This window comes from Myxine glutinosa, chromosome 1 (genome assembly GCF_964187855.1).
Source record: "Myxine glutinosa chromosome 1, kmMyxGlut1.1, whole genome shotgun sequence".
NCBI classification, from domain to species: Eukaryota; Metazoa; Chordata; class Myxini; order Myxiniformes; family Myxinidae; genus Myxine; species Myxine glutinosa.
The window spans coordinates 134,163,155-134,182,460 of NC_136261.1; the positions used below are offsets into that span (position 1 = coordinate 134,163,155).

Sequence of the window (19,306 nt, forward strand, 5' to 3'; positions counted from 1 at the left end):
GGGAAAAAAAACCCGTGGTGAATTTGATCGCATAATGGAAAGTGCCAGATGACAGGTAGTTTAAGATGGTGGGTGATGGAGTGTGGAAGCAATGAAAAAGAGATGACAGATGGGTATTGGGGTTAAGTGAGCTTGTGGTGGGATTGGCATTGGAAAGGGGAAGGCAGACTTCAAATTCATCGGTCGGGTGAAGGATTCAAACAGAAGGTGCATCGTGTGGAAATTTTTAGGTGATAAAAAACTTGAATACTCTGGGGGGTTTAGGATTTGGTGAGCACCCCAATTCTCTCTATGTAAATGTGTATCGTCTCACACGACCTCATGGAAGCCGGAATTACATATCAAACACAGAAAAGTGGGGGAATTAAGCCGTTCATAAAGGCATGTTCTTTTCCAGTTTATTGAACTTGTAGGTTTAATACCGTTTTTATGGCGTAGCCCATAAGGCAATGCCGCCTGGAACAGAATTTGTATGTATGTATGTATGTAGGTATGTATGTATGTATGTAGGTATGTAGGTATGTACAGTATGACACTTCCACCTGCATTTTGCGGGTTTATTCCTTTTAAAATCCGTTTTCCCTGCAACCGTTAGTCCAATTGACACGAAATTTTCACCATAGGAGCGACTCCTCCTGTATAATTATTTTAATGATTATGATGTCATAGGTCACGTGGTATGGGCGCCATCTTGGAAAACCCGACAAACTGTGCACCTCTATATCTCCGAAACCGCTCCATGGGAAACAAAATTGAGATATGGCTCATTGTAAAGAACTCTCCATGGGGGATACAACAAACAACAACAGGCATTTTAAGGCCATTTTCCCTGCTAGAGCGGGGGTAAGCTTTGCGGTCCCCATGACAATCTTCTCCATTTTGCCCTATTTTCTGCATCTCCCCTTGTTAACCCCCTTGCCTGCACTTCTTCTTCCACCATCTATAGCCAAGTCTTTCTCGGTCTTCCCCGTCCTCTACTTCCTTCTACATTAATTTCCATCACTCTTCTCAACCAGTCACTTTCATCCTTCCTCAACACATGACCAAACCATCTCAAACTGTTTCTCTTCACAGCATCCATCACAGGCTCTATTCCCATCATCTTTCGCAATTCATCATTTGTCTTCCTCTCTCTCAACGACACTCTGCACATCCACCGAACCATTCGCATTTCCACCCTTTCCAGCCTTCGTTGCTGCTCTACATTCATTGCCCATGTCTCGCTCCCATAAATCATAACACTTCTCACACATGCAGCATACACCTTTCCCTTCAGCTTCAACGACACTCCCCTCCTCGTCAGCACGCCACTCAGTTCCCGAAACTTCTTCCATGCACATCTCATTCTTGCAACCGTTGCCAAGTCTGATCCACCTTCTCCATTCAGCATATCTCCTAGGTAGCAAAATGGTGAATAACATGTGTTAACATATGGTACATATGTAACATGTTAACATACAATCCATGGGGAATAACATATGTTAATGATGATGTTATAGGATGATGTTATATATGACACCTTTTGAGATCCATAATACCCTTTGGACCATTAATACCCTTTGAGATCCTTTAGACCCAAAAGACCTTTTATACCCCTAAAACCTCTCAGACACTTTAGACCCCTAAGACCTTTAAGACCCCTAAGACCCTTTAGATAAATAAGACTATGTCAACCCCTGAGACTTTTATAAGATCCCTTAAGACCCTTTGGACCCCTAATAACTTTTATACCCTATAGATAGATATCTAAGACCCTCTAGATTATTTAGACCCCTAAAACCCTTGAGAACCCTAAGACCATTAAGACCTTGTCGTCCCCTTTAACCCCTAAGTCCCTATAAACTCTTACACTCTTTTGAACCCTAGAACTATAAAATCCTTCAAATCATCTTCGACCCTTTAGAACCATGAAGACCCTTAGACTCCTTTCTACCTTTTAGAGTTTGGACCTTTAAACCTTCACACCTTTCAGACCTTTTAATACCCTGTAGACCTCTTTGACCTTTAGAACCTTTTTAAATGTTTTAAAGACCCGTTAGACCCCTTCAGACAACTCTGACCCTTTAGACCTTAAATTACACCCTTTAGACCCTTTTGACCTTTTAAGACCCTTCCGGCACTTTAATGCGAAATTTTAAACTTACATTCAACGACTCATGGGGATGTAATTTTGCAATGTGGGAATAATTAATGTTTATTCCCACATTGCAAAATGTGTAAGAATGTGGGAATAATTGTGGCCATTAAAGAATAAGAACTATAGCTGCGAGCAGTGATGATATGCTTCCAGGCAATTTGGCTGCCACACTATGTGACTGATGACATCATTATTTTCAATGAAATTTCCTCATGGGTAGCCGATCATATCTGTAATGTTTGGTTTGGATCGGTTAAGCAGTTTCGAAGAAGGGGATTTTTTAATTTATTTCTTGAATCCAAGAGGGCCGCCATACCATGTGATTGATGATGTCACGAGTCTTTACTCATGGTCAGGGCTCGTAGAACAGCTAGGACACAGAACCGACCAGGACAATATAACAAGGGGAAATGCCAACAGCAGGGCGGAGGGAGAAAGTAGATGGAGATGGACAAACAAGTGATGCAGGTCACAATGAGGGGTAAGGGAGAGTGCAAGGGATGGAAAAGATGGTGGGCTGTGGTTTAACTGGTGTAGAAAATATCATGGTTTTGGATAGGGATGAATTGAGAAGGTTGCGAACAGCTGTCTTGATGACGCGGATGGATAATGAGATTGAAGAAAGTGTGGTGGTTCCACAGGTGGGGGGGGGGGGGGGGGGGGAGAGGAATAAATAAGTGGAGGTGAGCAGTGATTCTGGATTTAGGCAATTTCACTCGGAGAGGGTTGCTGGTGAACGCCGTGCATCATTCAGATATCTAGGAGGAAGGGGGGTGGGGGTGGGAGGGAGGATGGTGGGTAAGCACGGAGAGGACAAATGGTGCAAGACCAGAAATGAGGCGGAAGAAGACAGAGAGACAAGTGCGTGAATCATTTAAACAAAGTTCCAGAGAATTAATCCGACACACATACAGAGAACTGGGACTACCAGCCACTACTGTACACAGGATTTTACTGAAGCTTTATACCTATAAGGTACAGATTCTGCAGGAACTCAAACCACAGGATGGACCCAAATGCAAGGTGTTTGCCTTGGAAATGCTCAGTCGCATAGAGGATGACGAAGATTACCTGAAAAAGGTCATGTTCACAGACGAAGCTAGCTTTCATGTATCGGGGAAGGTCACCTGGCTCAATGTGAGGATCTGGGGCTCTGAACCCCCCACTTGGTCAATGAAGACATACGTGACAGTCCAAAGCTCAATGTTTGGTGTGGCCTTCTCCATGACGGCTTGGTAGGTTCGTTTTGCGGAGGATACAGTGGCCTCAACAATTTATAAGAACATGGAAGGATTCACCTTCCCACAGATTGAAGACCTGCTACCTGAAATTATTTTTCAACAGGATGGCGCTCCTCATTGAGCCTTAGTCGTTCGAGCAGTCGTGAATGATAAATTTCCAGGTCGCTGAATGGGCCGAGATGGACCAACTTGGTCCCCACGATCACCAGACATAACCCCCCTTGATTTATTTTGTGGGGGTTTGTCAAAGATATTGTCCACAACACCAAGGTGGCAAACCTGCAGGATCTTCGTTGTTGGACCACAGCTGCATGCATACTGGTGGACGCAAAAATGCTGAGCCGAACATGACAAGAACTCGTGTACCGCCTTGATGTCCTGCACGCGACAAACAGGGTACATTGAAGTGTATTGATGGTGTGCACAAAACTTTATGAGTTTCCGTATTAGTCGTTCTAGGAATTAGGCTTTGTTTAATTCACCATTTAATTTGGCTCTAAAAACCAAAGGGTATCAACAACAACAACATGCATTTTAAGGCCATTTTCCCTGCTAGAGCGGGGGTTAGCCTTGCGGTCCCCATGACAATCTTCTCCATTTTGCCCTATTTTCTGCATCTCTCCTTGTTAACCCCCTTGCCCGCATTTCTTCTTCCACCATCTTTAGCCAAGTCTTTCTCGGTCTTCCCCGTCCTCTACTTCCTTCTACATTAATTTCCATCACTCTTCTCAACCAGTCAGTTTCATCCTTCCTCAACACATGACCAAACCATCTCAACCTGTTCGTCTTCACAGCATCAATCACAGACTCTATTCCCATCATCTTTCGCAATTCATCATTTGTCTTCCTCTCTCTCAACGATACTCCGCACATCCGTCGAACCATTCGCATTTCCACCCTTTCCAACCTTCGTTGCTGCTCTACGCTCATTACCCATGTCTCGCTCCCATAAATCATAACACTTCTCACACATGCAGCATACACCTTTCCCTTCAGCTTCAGCGACACTCTCCTCCTCATCAGCACGCCACTCAGTTCCCGAAACTTCTTCCATGCACATCTCACTCGAGCAACCGTTGCCGAGTCTGATCCACCTTCTCCATTCAGCATGTCTCCGAGGTAGCAAAATGTTTTCACACCTTCCAGCTTCACGCCGTCTCCAAGATCCAACTCAACATTTCCTCCATCTGCAGCTCCCTCTGTGCACACCTTACATTTGAATGTAGCTGCCACACTGGTAAATGACCCTCTCAGACCACTACATTTTTGATGAACCCACTCAGCGCACATTGTACATTGAATGGAGTTCACTCCGACACCCTTCCTGCACACAGCACACGGCCACTTCCCAGTTCTTTCCACCTCACCACATGCTTTACCACTTGCCATCACCTTCGTCTTTCCGATATTCACCTTCAGACCTTTTGTCTCCATACATTCCTTCCACTTGTTCATCTTCCTCCATCAAAGGGTATCGTTGTATCATTTGTGGCTCTAATTACCGGGTGTATTAACAACCAAAGATGTCCTGGTCTTTTTGGAACACCCTGTGTATGTGATACACATACAATGGAAAGTACTTTGACAATGCATGCTGAAAAAATTAAATTGAAAAAGAAATGGATTCATTGTGAATAGAAAGCCTTAAAAAACATTTTGGTAATGAAATTAAATGAGAAAATGAAATGTGGCATGGTTTAAAATATCCATAACCATACTTTAGATGTTCACAATGCCCACTTCAGCTTACTATAATTCACCAAATGTCCGTCCGTCTGTCCGTCTGTCCGTCCGTCCGTCTGTCTGTCTGTCTGTCTGTCCGCCTGTCTGTCCGTCTGTCTGTCTGTCTGTCCATTCATTCCCAGGTACCGCAAAAACTGCTGAACCGATCGCAATGAAATTTTGGGTGGGTAATCCTGGGACCCCCTGGAGTAAAATAGGCTATATTATTTTTCCAATTTCAGCTTTTGTCTCCAGCATTTTCAGGTTTGGACTCCCGCATAACGTTATTGTCCCGGGTACCGCAAAAACGGCTGCACCGATCGCAACGATACACCTCCATGCCTGTGGGATTTCCATGGGTGACCCCACTAGTTTGCTCTAATTCACAGACCGGTGTGTTTGTTTGATTGTAGTGCTACTCCCCCTACAGTTTGGGTCGATTACATCCAGACTTACTACATGTGATCAGCAGGACCTGGAAGGACGCTGGAGGGACGGGGACGATGGAAATTTGCTGTGTAAATGTGTATCGTGTTGCGCCGCTCATGGTTGGAAAGGGTGTTACAAGTCCTCTCCCTTTAACGTACAGTATTTCTGTCCTCGTGTTTTCTTGCAGTGAGGTGTTTTGAATTATGCTACGAGAGGTATTTTGGAGAGGTATTTTGAATTCCACATTTCAATAAGGATAATAATATAATCCCCTCTGGCCACTCTCATGGGGAGTGGGTCCTTCTATTACAAAATAACTTATCATTCATCATCACTCTCCATTATGGCAATAATAACATAAATACTTTATTGACAGTGAACTTGGCTTTTTGTTCTGCAAGTTTTTATTCGTACAAATTTTTCAGATATGAAAATATTCTTTAAATAGTTGAAAATCTTTAACCGATTTTTCATCCACGTACACTTTTCAAAGTTCCTTATATAATCATTGCTGCAGATACTATTGGATCAGCTGTCACAATGATGGCAACAGGAAGCCTATCCTTCGAGCGAGATGTAGCTGCTGATGCCCCAACAACCCCTATTTTGACAGATGCAACATCACAAGCAGACGTTTTCAACGCCACAGCTGGTAAGTACAACACTGTTGACTAAGCACAGAATAAGAACTTGTGGGATACAGGCAAAAACCAATGCAGTATTCCAAAATCTGAGTTGACCCCTGCATGATTTCTGATGTGATGTTTATTTTATCTGCAATACATGTTTTGTTCTATTAAATACAAGTTAGTAATGAACTGTGAATTTCAAATAAAAGTCAGAAGTTGGGAAAAAAAATTTTTAAAGTGAAATCGCTACTCAAATCATTGGTTGCTGTCTCCATATGCAGGGTTTAGGAGGTGGGAGGAAGTTCTCCCAGAACTCAAAATGTCCACCTCCTTTTTCGTTAAAATAGAATTATTCATGACCCAGATTGTGAAACTTCGTTCTCATTACTTTTTCCAAGGGCTCTTTTTAGCATCCTCACTGAACCTCTGACAGCCTCCACTTGCAGCTCGTTTGTAGTGCTATTCTCCGGAATGATTTTAAAGTGCTCATTAAGGGTTTTCTTGATCATCCCTGTTGCTCCGACAATCACTGGTACAATTTCAGCTTTCTTCAATTTCCAAGGCCTCTTTACCTCATTTTTCAGATCCTTGTATTTGAGCATTTTCTTAGTTTCTGAAGCATTTCGTCCATTTTATCATGCGTGAGCACTCTTTGTTTATTTTCAAGGATCGGATTTGGTTTGTGTTTCCATAATTGTATCTGGAACCGGAATGTTGAAATCAACGAGAATTGGTTCTGTGCAGTTACAGTGTTTGCTTCTTGCATACCTTTAAAAGAATGAGTAGTTTTTACCCTGCGCTCGTGAAGGGAAAAGCGTGGCTAAGCGATCGAACGCATACATACATACGTGTCTGCAGTTTGTGAAGCGCGTTCATCAAAAACTGTTCAGTTGAGGAAATTATAACTGTACCACATGTTACATCACCATTTTATATAGTGGTCACCCTTTGGAGGTCATTATAGGCCAAAAGGTCAACATAGGCCAGATTTTTAAAAATCCTCAATTTTTAATGCGATTCGCTTTAAATTTGAAGAGGCTTTGCATATCAGGTCACTGAATTAAACCCCCAATTATTTTTGAGGTCAAAAGATCAATATAGGCCTTGTTTCTAAAATTCAGAGATAAGGCCAACAACTATATACATACATACATACATACATACATATATATATATATATATATATATATATATATATATATATATATATATATATATATACAGTGGAACCTTGACTTACGAGTTTAATTCGTTCTGTGACCGAGCTCGTAACTCAAATTGCTCGTTTCTCAAATCAAATTTCCCCATTAAAATGCATTGAAATGCTATTAATCCGTTCCAGCCCGCCAAAAACCACACCAATTTTTTTTTAAATATACAGTATATATAAAAATATCTCGCGCTTTATATTTCACCTGTATGCAACATACAAGTTGGCAGGATGGCCTGGACTGGAGGTACGCACACTTGACTCTAAAGTCTAAACTGTCCAGCCTGGGTTTGTATCCCGACCCAGCTATAACCTGTCATGGGTGAATCACAGGCAGGGTGATTCATCAATGTGTGTACCGCTAAACTGGGCGCCCCGTTTGCGTCCCATTAGTTGTTGGATGTTAAGGATCTCACCGTGTTTTCCACAAAGAGAAGGCGAGCTATCGCCGGCACTCTGAACATGTTGTGGCCTGGCATGCTCTTCTCCTCTGCCGTTATATACGTCCTCCTCGGCATCTTTTTCCAGAAGAGCCCTGTCTCGTCACAGTTGAAGATTTGCTGGGGGATGTATCGTTCGGCTTCTATCAGTTTGGCAAAACTTATAATAAAATCTTCAGCTGCCTTCACATCCGCCTCACCAAGTCGACAACACGCACACCTCGCTCATGTTTTTCGACGATTGCGTGTTTTATATCCAAGCACATCATCCTCTTCTTCTTCTCAGTTATAATAAAATCTTCAGCTGCCTTCACATCCGCCTCACCAAGTCGACAACACGCACACCTCGCTCATGTTTTTCGACGATTGCGTGTTTTATATCCAAGCACATCATCCTCTTCTTCTTCTCAGTTATAATAAAATCTTCAGCTGCCTTCACATCCGCCTCACCAAGTCGACAACACGCACACCTCGCTCATGTTTTTCGACGATTGCATGTTTTATATCCAAGCACATCATCCTCTTCTTCTTCTCAGTTATAATAAAATCTTCAGCTGCCTTCACATCCGTCTCACCAAGTCGACAACACGCACACCTCGCTCATGTTTTTCGACGATTGCGTGTTTTATATCCAAGCACATCATCCTCTTCTTCTTCTCAGTACCGTGTTTTCCACAAAGAGAAGGCGAGCTATCGCCGGCACTCTGAACAAGTTGTGGCCTGGCATGCTCTTCTCCTCTGCCGTTATATACGTCCTCCTCCTATACGGTTAAAACTAAGAAATTTTCCAAAATAACCAAAATGAGAAAACAAAAATGCAGCGCTATACGGCAGAGATACTGTACTTGCACGGCAAGATAACCACGTGACCAGAACCCACCTGGTGGCGTAAACTCAAAATAACCAACATGCGAAAACAAAAATGCAGCGCTATACGGCAGAGATACTGTACTTGCACGGCAAGATAACCACGTGACCGGAACCCACCTGGTGGCGTAAACTCAAAATAACCAACATGCGAAAACAAAAATGCAGCGCTATACGGCAGAGATACTGTACTTGCACGGCAAGATAACCACGTGACCAGAACCCACCTGGTGGCGTAAACTCAAAATAAACCAACATGCGAAAACAAAAATGCAGCGCTATACGGCAGAGATACTGTACTTGCACGGCAAGATAACCACGTGACCAGAACCCACCTGGTGGCGTAAACTCAAAATAACCAACATGCGAAAACAAAAATGCAGCGCTATACGGCAGAGATACTGTACTTGCACGGCAAGATAACCACGTGACCAGAACCCACCTGGTGGCGTAAACTCAAAATAACCAACATGCGAAAACAAAAATGCAGCGCTATACGGCAGAGATACTGTACTTGCACGGCAAGATAACCACCTGACCAGAACCCACCTGGTGGCGTAACTCAAAATAACCAACATGCGAAAACAAAAATGCAGCGATATACGGCAGAGATACTGTACTTGCACGGCAAGATAACCACGTGACCGGGTGGCGAAAGCTCGTAACTCAAATCTCGGCTCGCATCTCAAAGCAATAAACCGCCCGAGCGACGGCTCGTATCTCGAAAAACTCGTAAGTTGGGGCACTCGTAAGTCAAGGTTCCACTGTATGTATATATATATATATATATATATATATATATATATATATATATATATATATATATATATATATATATATATATATATATATATATATATATATATATATATATATATATCATGTTATCTCAAAAAGTTGTGGATGAGCTATGACAAAACTAGGTGGATTTGACTTGGTTAGGTGACAAGAACAAGCCGATTCAATTTTCGTTCAGATCCAGCCTATCAGTGGGATACAAAACATAAACTGTTCAACCTAGCCGAGGTATGCGCTCTACCAAGTGCCGTTCAACTTTGTCCTGTTTTGCCAAGTGTCACTGTGTGAGTGATTTATGACCTGCGTGCACGAAGTTAAAACGGGGTTAAGCAATTGGGCACATACCTCCGTACTTATCTGTCTGCATCTTGTTAAGAGCATGCATCAAAAACTGTTCAACGGAGGAAATTGAAACTTTACCACATGTTGCATGACCATTTGATATAGCGTATGTTAGTTGGATGACACCCGCCCCCTCAGAACTTGCATGGTGAATTAAACAAAGCCTAATTCCCAGAGAAAAAAAAAAACAGAAGAGTTTGCTCTCACCAAGTCCTTCTCAAGAATGTGCGGGGTAAGTATTCTGTGAATAACATCTAGTTTAGTTTAGAGATCATTGAAAGTTGTTGCCTATGAATTGGACAGTTTTGAGATAATTGAAAAAGTGCTGTCGCCAGATTGTGTAGGTGTCAGATAAAGAAAGTTAACGTTTCAAAGTCAGTAAACTGATTAATTCATTCAAGGATGTGAATGGAGTGTGCATTCCTTTAGTCTACTCTAGGCTATCCTGCCAGTCCATTGGCTTCCCTTGTTAGGCCGAGAAAAATATATTTCCGGTCTCTGGTCAGCGCGCGCATTGATTTTGACCCTGTGCATCAACAATTTTTTTCTTTTTCAAATTTCCAACGGTACCTACAACAGCGCGCGCCTGTTGTTGCCGGGCCGGCACGCTATCTTGGGAATACGGGTCTGTGCGGGTCGCTATTGGTATCGACGTTCGTGCACTGTTCTCCCCTACAAAACTACGTTTAGTTTGTCTAAATCCAAACAGCCGATCCAAAGATATGAGTAGTTTTGTGTGCCGTGATGTCATGAATCCAATCGGCTGGATATTGTCATTTATTGAAACGAAGACGTTCTTTGTCGGGTTCGTGTGAAGCAACCGGAAGGCCTAGAGAGCTGCAGGTGGTCTCGTTAGTTAGGCATGGATCCTATCTCGTTTGTCATGAAGTTGTAAGTGTCTGTGATAATCTGTTGGACTGGGAGAAGAGATCGTGGGAGACCATCGGCCTGTTAGACCACTTGCGCATGCGCAGTGTTGACGCGATCGACGCATTGGAATGTTTGACGGTACGGCGAGGCGATCTCGAGAACGAAATGGCAGTCTATAATATGCTTGAAGAACTTAATGATTTTCAGAAAAAATACATTTTAAAATAACTTAAGCTTGTGTTCATTATTTACAAAAAGGCCTACCAGTCCCATTGGCTGTCTTTAATTTCTCTCTGGACGGCGCCACAGCAGATGAGGAGGACTGCAAGGCATGAGGACACAAAAAACAACACCTTTATATGTGCAACCCATGCTTTTCAAAAGAAAAAAAAGAAGAAAAAAAACCGCATCGCTGCATCAATTCTGGAGCTTTGGTCTGACTAGAGACCAGCAATATATTTTTTTCGGCCTTAGTGTAAAAAATTTTTTTTTACTCATTTTAAATTGTTATTTTTCTTCTTTGTCAAATGATTTGAGGTTTTATTTAAAATGGAAAGTGCACATAGACACTCTTAATGCTTTAGTCCATGAGGTAGAGGGGCCCACTTAGCACCCCCCCCCACCCCCCACCAATCAACGAAACTATATGTTTTTGAAACTTTGAAATGTACTGTTTGAGAAATTATGTGTTAACATGTGATAAATTGGGACTCAGTATGGATTTTGAGAGACTGAAAGTTGCACCTCAAAGCATCATTTTTCACAGATTCTCTTTCTTACGATTATCATATGTTGTGATTAGAATTGACACATTTGTTTACAAATTAACGGCATATCATTGCAGGAAATCACTGGACACCTGGTGCATGATGTCAAAAAGAAAAGCAAGCACAGAGAGGCCAAGGACAGAAAGGAAGAGTGTATGCATAATTCATATGAAAGACTCGAACCTCGGAGGTTTTGTGTATTTGTCAGAACATCCCGAACCTGATTCAAGGTTCAGATGTATTTGTGATGTGAGAGAAAAGAGACTATTACAGCCCATTGATTCAGTTCACCGTATGCAGGATATCTGTGAACAGATTCCAGAATGTTATACGGAAGAACATGGATACCACCGAGACTGTTATCAGCGATTCACAATGAATCTTAGTCGGCTGAAACCTGCGGCTGCATCAGCGTCCTCACAAAGTGCCCAAGACGAAGCAGGAAAGCGGTCCAGGCGATGTGTACCAGATGACAAAGACTTCATTATCTTTAAACCGGACTGCATATTCTGCAACAAGATTGGTCGCTATGTCGAGGTCGCAAGATGCTATGTCGAGGTCCAAGCAGATTAACCAGACGTGGTGCATGATTCGACAGATGAGCTGTATCGAAGACCAGAGTGTTCCTGGCTAGGGAGGGTTCATTTCTGAGACTGGGGAAGCACCGAAAAGACGAACAACAATCGATTATTATCCTGTAATTAATCACCCAATAACCGACTGTGCAACAGTGAAGGAGTGTCTTCGATATTCAAAGGAAGCATCTGAAGAAGTTGGACAGAAGTATGTCATAACAACATTTGACCTTGGAGTCTGCATGAAAGCATATCCCATCCTCTGGAAGAGTCCTGAATATTACAAAGATCACATTGTTTTAATCGGGACATTTCATTTGGTCTGTGCATACATGAAGATGATTGGGAAGAAGATGAAAGGATCGGGGTTAACTGACATTCTGTTGGAGTCCGGCTTGATGTCCAGTGGTTCGATGAAAGGTGTGGTTTCTGGTAAACACTACAGCAGGGCGATCTACTGTCACAAAGCCATGGTTGAGGGATTGGAGAGGTTGCTCCTTCGTAAGTACCTTGAGACAAAACAGTTTGAAAGCTCATTCTCTGATATACCGGCAACCTCATTGGCAAATGTACAGAAACTGCTAGAGGTGCGTAGCAAGGACAACCTTGAAGCTGTGTTAAAAGATCCAGCTGTCCAGTCATTTTTGAAGGACTATTATAACTTCTGCGAGACCGCACGCAAAGGTAAATTGGGTTGCACAGCTCAATTCTGGTTGTCCTATATGGACCACATCTGGCTTGTACTATCACTCCTTCAAGCAGTGAAGACAAATGACTATTTCCTGTATTGGTCATGCATCAGCAAGATGCTTGATTTGTTCTTCAGCTTTGATGGGCAAAACTATGCTCGATACCTCACGTTCTTCACGGTGTTCTTAGCAAACATTGAGGAATCCCATCCTGGAGCTCTCAAAATCCATACTGAGTCCCAATTTATCGCATGTTAACATATAATTTCTCAAACAGTACATTTCAAAGTTTCAAAAAAATATAGTTTCGTTGATTGGTGGGGGGGGGGGGGGGGAGGGTAGGGGGGCGGTGCTAGGTGGGCCCCTCTATCTTATGGACTACTTAAGCTTAGGCAATTTTGCCAAATCCATTTTCGAAGCAGCCTGCTGTTCTTATTAGAGATAGTTTGATGCCTTGAAGTGCAGCCTAATTCTAAATTTAAATTTTGCTGGAAAGGCTTTTCTTATGCCTCACTGGCAAGATTGATTCATCCCAAAGCCAATATGTTTCTATGTTAAATTGGGATTTAAAGATATAATGTTTTCTATTTTGTACTTCTATGTTATTGAAGAGCATGTCTCATCATTTTTTTGTTAAATTATGAACAAACACTGGAGATGTAATTTCTCATTTTTCACTTCACTTAACACTGTTTTCTCCTAAGCAGCTTGTCTTTTTATTTTAATGTAATTTAGTTGCAATGAAATGTTTCTGTTTTGCAAAATACTCGTGGAAAAAGTTCTTTTGCAGTACGTATTTATTTGCTGAGAGGATTTCTTTCATTTCTGGAGTCTAAGGCTCATGGAAAAGCTGTTGCATGTCACATGTACACACACACACACACACACACACACACACACACACACACACACACACACACACACACACACACACACACACACACACACACACACACACGTCAGGGATTTTACCAGTTCCCATTACTCAGGAAATCACTCTACAACTCTGGAGAATGTACAAGATAATTTATTCAAGATAAGGCTTACATAAGGAAGAAATTCTGAGTCCCCACGACTCAGAAATCTTAGCCATGTTGGAACCCATCTGTGGATCGGTCCCATCGGCCGATGGGTCTGACCCGTTTGGCGACCCATCTGTGGATGCACGAGAAATGACAATGCAGACCCATCGGCCGATGGGTCTGCGCCATCTGCGGATGTGTTGTTCACCTTGAAGGAATGTGTATGCATCAATGGTGGATGAGTTAACCTAACCCTAACCCTAACCATCAGCACCTGCCACTCTCTACCCTGCCACCATTCCCCTCCGCCATTATCAGAAGAACACCTAATGTTTTGTATGAATGTTGAGTATGTTATGTAAAGCTTTACTAAAACTGCCATGTATCTGTTAATTACAAAATGTATAAATAGATGGGTAGAAATGGATAATAAAACATTTAAAAATCATCTCTGTTAAATTCCTACCACATGTAATTCCAATGACTGTGTACCTGATTGAAGAGCACCATTCTGTCAACACATTCCTTCAAGGTGAACAACACATCCGCAGATGGCGCAGACCCATCGGCCGATGGGTCTGCATTGTCATTTCTCGTGCATCCACAGATGGGTCGCCAAACGGGTCAGACCCATCGGCCGATGGGACCGATCCACAGATGGGTTCCAACAGCCACACCAAGTCAGCCACACCATTAATATACTTTGGCCAAGGTCGAAATAACTGTCAACATGCTATTTGTGTTCATTCCTTCAACCTGATACGGATTGCTGCTTCGCAAAGAGAAATAGTATATAGTTGACGAGGCGAGGTTAAATAAATGCAATGCTGTTTTAAAACAAAACCAGAGCCACAAATCTGACTCGTCTATAGGGCATAGTGCGACATGTAAACGTTTTGCCTTGTGTTACGGATTCGTCACTTCCGTCGTTGTGGTTTTCATCCACTGTAAGCATTTTTGGTTCCATGTACTATTATTGTTATCGTTTAATTGAAATGGAGATAACTGTTTGCAAAAGGTAAAAAATTCATGTTTTAAAAGAAACCGGAAACGGGATCGAGAGAAAACTGGATGAAGACGAAGAGGAAGAGGAAGCGGAGTAAGTGAGGTCGAGAAGAAGCCGAGCTGCTTTGAGGTCTTGAGCAAACGCTGCCGAACGGGGGGTCACGAGCGAACTTTGGGTTTCCTGGGAAGGGATTGCGGTGACAGAGTGGTTATCGCTGTGACAGATAAACCTGCGTGACAGGTTTTGCGGTTGATTCCGAAGAGAATCGTTGTTGAAGTGCAGATACGCCTTCAGTACGGGCCCGTCGGCCATTTTGCCTCGCTCCCGCCATTTCGCATCGCTCAAGCCTTTTCACCTCGCTCCAACCATTTCACCGCATCCAGCCGTTAGCCTGGTCTGCGTGTGTAACGTGGATTTCGATTGGGAATTGGCGGTTCACCGTTTGGGAGCCGTTGAACGTTCATACCCGAAGGTGTGATTTCCCAGTCGCCTTGAGGGCACCTTTGCACACCTTTGGCAGCGTGACTGTCAGTGTCAGCCGAACGGGATTCTGGTCTCGATACGACATCGTTCTTGCGATCACCGGAGCGTGGATCGACTTTGACTTGGTGCCGGGACAGAGACATTGAGGATGTTCTTTTCACTCACTTGGAGCACAGTGAGTTATATTGTACGAAACTGATGGTACCATCATAGGAATGATATATTGGTTGTACAATTGATTAATATTGTTCTTGTGTTGTTATTCTTGTGTGATCTTAATACAATACTTGTTTGTTGGTAACAATTGGAGTGGTTTCACCATTGATCTTTGACACACAGAATAACAAATCTTTCTGCCGTGACTCCTTTCGGGGCTCGGAGGTACACCGTGACCGGGGTTTGGGGAGGAGCACATAACACTTGTCCACAAAATGGCTCCATCTGTGTGAGAGGTCTGATGAAATCCCCATCACACACACACTCATACACACACACACACACACACAGATAAATACATGTGACAACACTGGACTTGATTCCAGGCAAACAAGCTGTCGAGCTTGAGTTAAAGCAACGTCACTTTCAGAGCAACGTCACTTCTGGATACCAGTGACACCACTTTTATGAGGCCACTTTTCTCTCCCCACTCAGCGGGACAATTGAGGATGTTCCTCCAACTTCTGGGTGCCAACATATGGAATTTGTCCATGTTCTATCATATAAATGCTGAGCACCAAGCAAGGAAGCAGCACGTACCATTACTAAATTCTTTCTTTTGACTCGGCCAGGATGGCAATCAAATTGCTGACTTTCCAGACTCAGCAGAGATGCTGTCACCAGATGCTACCCAGTATTGTTTCTACATTATAGGATCTTCCAGCTAAACTTCTATATTTTGATGAATTTACACATTTTAAGAGATCTTGGCTTGAAGTGAAATCAATGACTACATTTGAGATCCTTGACCGCATCATACAAAGCATAATCGGACTGGACACTTCCATTGAAATCAAAGTAGGCATTTCTACTTTCGGGGCAGCAACTTCTGCTGTCTTCTGAAACGTCATGGTGCACACCTTTCCTGTTTTGATAATTGCAAGCACTTTATTTGCTTTGAATTACCTGGAATATCAACAGAATATATAAATAGGTAGGGAACAATGTCATCGCTCATTTTCAGAACATCATGTCACAGATGAAGGATTTAATAGAGTTCTAACAAGCAAGTATTGTCAACTTTCAGAGTGCGAATACTGTCATCAAATTTTGACTATTGTAGCCATTATTCCAAGTCACTGTCGGGGAATTAAGGTCATTAAGTATTTTTCACCATCCATTTGGTGAAAGGATCTAAAAGATGGCTTCTTACGGCAAATATGGCGTTGGTATGGCTCAGATTTAAGTGATCTGTCAAAATAAGATGTGGAACTTAAACTAATTATAAGACTGAGATAGTAGGACAATTCCCGGGAGTTGTCTTGCTATTGTCTTATAATTAATTTAAGTTACAAATCTTATTTTGACAGATGTGAGCTTGGGGGCATCGGCCCCTTTTTTTTTCCTCTGTGGATTGAAGTCGTAAATAAATGTTGTCTCCAGAGCCTGCTCGGCCTCCAGCCATCAGCGCTCGTCCCACTCCACCTGCCGCTCGGAGATGCCGTGCTGTTGGCGCTCGGGACTTTGGGGACCGCCAAGCCCCGTTACCAATTGTTTGAGCAGCTCGAGTGGTTTTAATGTTGGAGGAGTTGTGGGGGGAGATGTAACGACCAGCTCGAGAGCTTCTACATCTCGACCCTCTCGAGTGGTCATTATATATGAGGTGGTGTGGTGTGGTGTGCGGAACATAAGATGAGCTGTGCAGAGCAGCTCAAACGATTCTGATGGGGACACAGCGTCCCGTTGTGCGGTCACGAGGTGTTGCTGCGTTTCCTGGGGCACCCGCACTGAGTTTGTGCGGCTGTGGTGTGGTGTGTGGAACACAAGAGTAGGTGTGCTGAGCAGATCGAGGAATTCCGACGGGAGCACAGCGTCTCACTGTGCAGTCACATGGGGTTCCTGGGGCACCTGCACCAAGCTCACGTGGCTGTGGACCAGGGAAGGGTCGCACACCAGGTGGAACTTTCGGATTGCCTTTTACCTCGTGAGCACCGTCGTCTTCACCATTGTGAACAAGAAGTACTTGTACTTTGACCCGTCTTAAAGAGGGTTTTTTGTCATTTCGGAATGCCATTGTAACGAGAGGTTTTTGTGGCGGAGGAGCACGAGGTAGTCGACTATTATTGCACGAGGGAGGCATTAGGATTGCTCGAGAGGGGGGGGGGCGGGGGGGTTGTACGAGGGAGTCGAGGAGCGTGCAGGCGAATCGAGCAGTGTGCGGGGGAGTCGAGGGTTGAACTGAATGACGAAAGTTGATTATAAAAAAACATTTACCGTACTGTGTTTACTCTGAAAAATTTACTTCTTTACTTTGGAAAATTTACTTTGAAAAGCATTTACTATAAATGCGAACTGCAAAGAACGGGAGGAGGTGGAGGAGAGGAGGAGGGGCATAGGTGGAGTTTGACTTTATTTGGGGGGGAGTGGGGGGGGCTTAATATGAATAATGGGTCTGACTTCCAAAATTACCGCCCACTTCTGCAGCCACAGTGTACACGAAATCACAAATACAGTTCATGTTCATTATTTAATCACCCCTGTTCTTCGTGCAGCCCAAATTTTAGCCCGACCACTGCACAGCGTGTGTGTGTGTGTGTGTGTGTGTGTGTGTGTGTGTGTGTGTGTGTGTGTGTGTGTGTGTGTGTGTGTGTGTCACTGAGGAGACATGATTCATAAAGTGCTCGATTTCTTTTTTTATTTAAGAATTTGTTGTTATGCTAATAGTAATATTGGTTGTAGCTGGTAAACATGTCAAACTGGAAAGCATCTGAAAATGCAAAGCCCATCTGCATCCGTTTGTGTTCGGACATCGTCCTCTTCTTCTTCCACATAATGAAGGTGATGAAAATAGTTTTAAGAAAATACAAAATAAAAATTTATGATTGTATGCAGCCTTGACCTTTCATTTTTAGATCTAAAAAATAATCGGTTTCTAGCTTTCGATTGGTGAACCAATTCTGTAACCCAACATGCAAATTCTTAAAATTTCAGGTCCATCAGATGAAAATTGACAATTTTATGTGATACTGACCTTTGACCTTTTGGCCAAAATTGTTGATTTTCCTTCTCCATATTCTCAGAGTGGAGCTTTGTTGAAAATTTGATGACAAAGCTCAAATCGTATGGTTAATCATAAATTTTGTGTTCCTGGATGCAAATCGGACTCATGGACATATATAAATATGAGAAATCTCCATAACACACTCAAACACACACACATGCAGACACACACATGCAGACACACATGCAGACACACACATGCAGACACACATACAGACACACACACACAGACACACACACACACACACACACACACACACACAAACACACACATGCAGACACACACACATGCAGACACACACATACAAACACACAGACACACACACACACACACACACACACACACACACATACAGACACACACATACAGACACACATACACACACACACATACAGACACACACATACAGACACACACATACAGACACACACACACACATACACATGCAGACACACACATGCAGACACACACATGCAAACACATACAGACACACACACACACACACACACAAACACACACATGCAGACACACACACATGCAGACACACACATACAAACACACAGACACACACACACACACACACACACACAGACACACACATACAGACAGACACACATACACACACACACACACACATACACATACAGACACACACATACAGCCACACACACACACACATACACATACAGACACACACATACAGACACACACACAGACACACACGTGCAGACACACACACGCAGACACACACAGACAGACACACATACAGACATACACATACACACACACACACACACATCTGGTTTTTTCATTTCTGTTCCTCACAATTCTATCCCTCTCTTTCATTCACACACACACACAC

The 19,306-nt window shown here is 43.0% G+C and overlaps 1 protein-coding gene across 2 annotated transcripts in view; it reads left to right on the top strand.

The window, feature by feature from the left end:
* Window positions 1–19,306, top strand: part of LOC137428758 (deformed epidermal autoregulatory factor 1 homolog) — a 242,802-nt gene that overhangs the window by 148,028 nt on the left and 75,468 nt on the right. For both annotated transcript variants that reach the window (XM_068118657.2, XM_068118662.2), the window contains exon 8: window positions 6,047–6,181. In XM_068118657.2, the coding sequence (XP_067974758.1) occupies window positions 6,047–6,181 (135 nt within the window). The remainder of the gene's footprint in view (window positions 1–6,046; window positions 6,182–19,306) is intronic.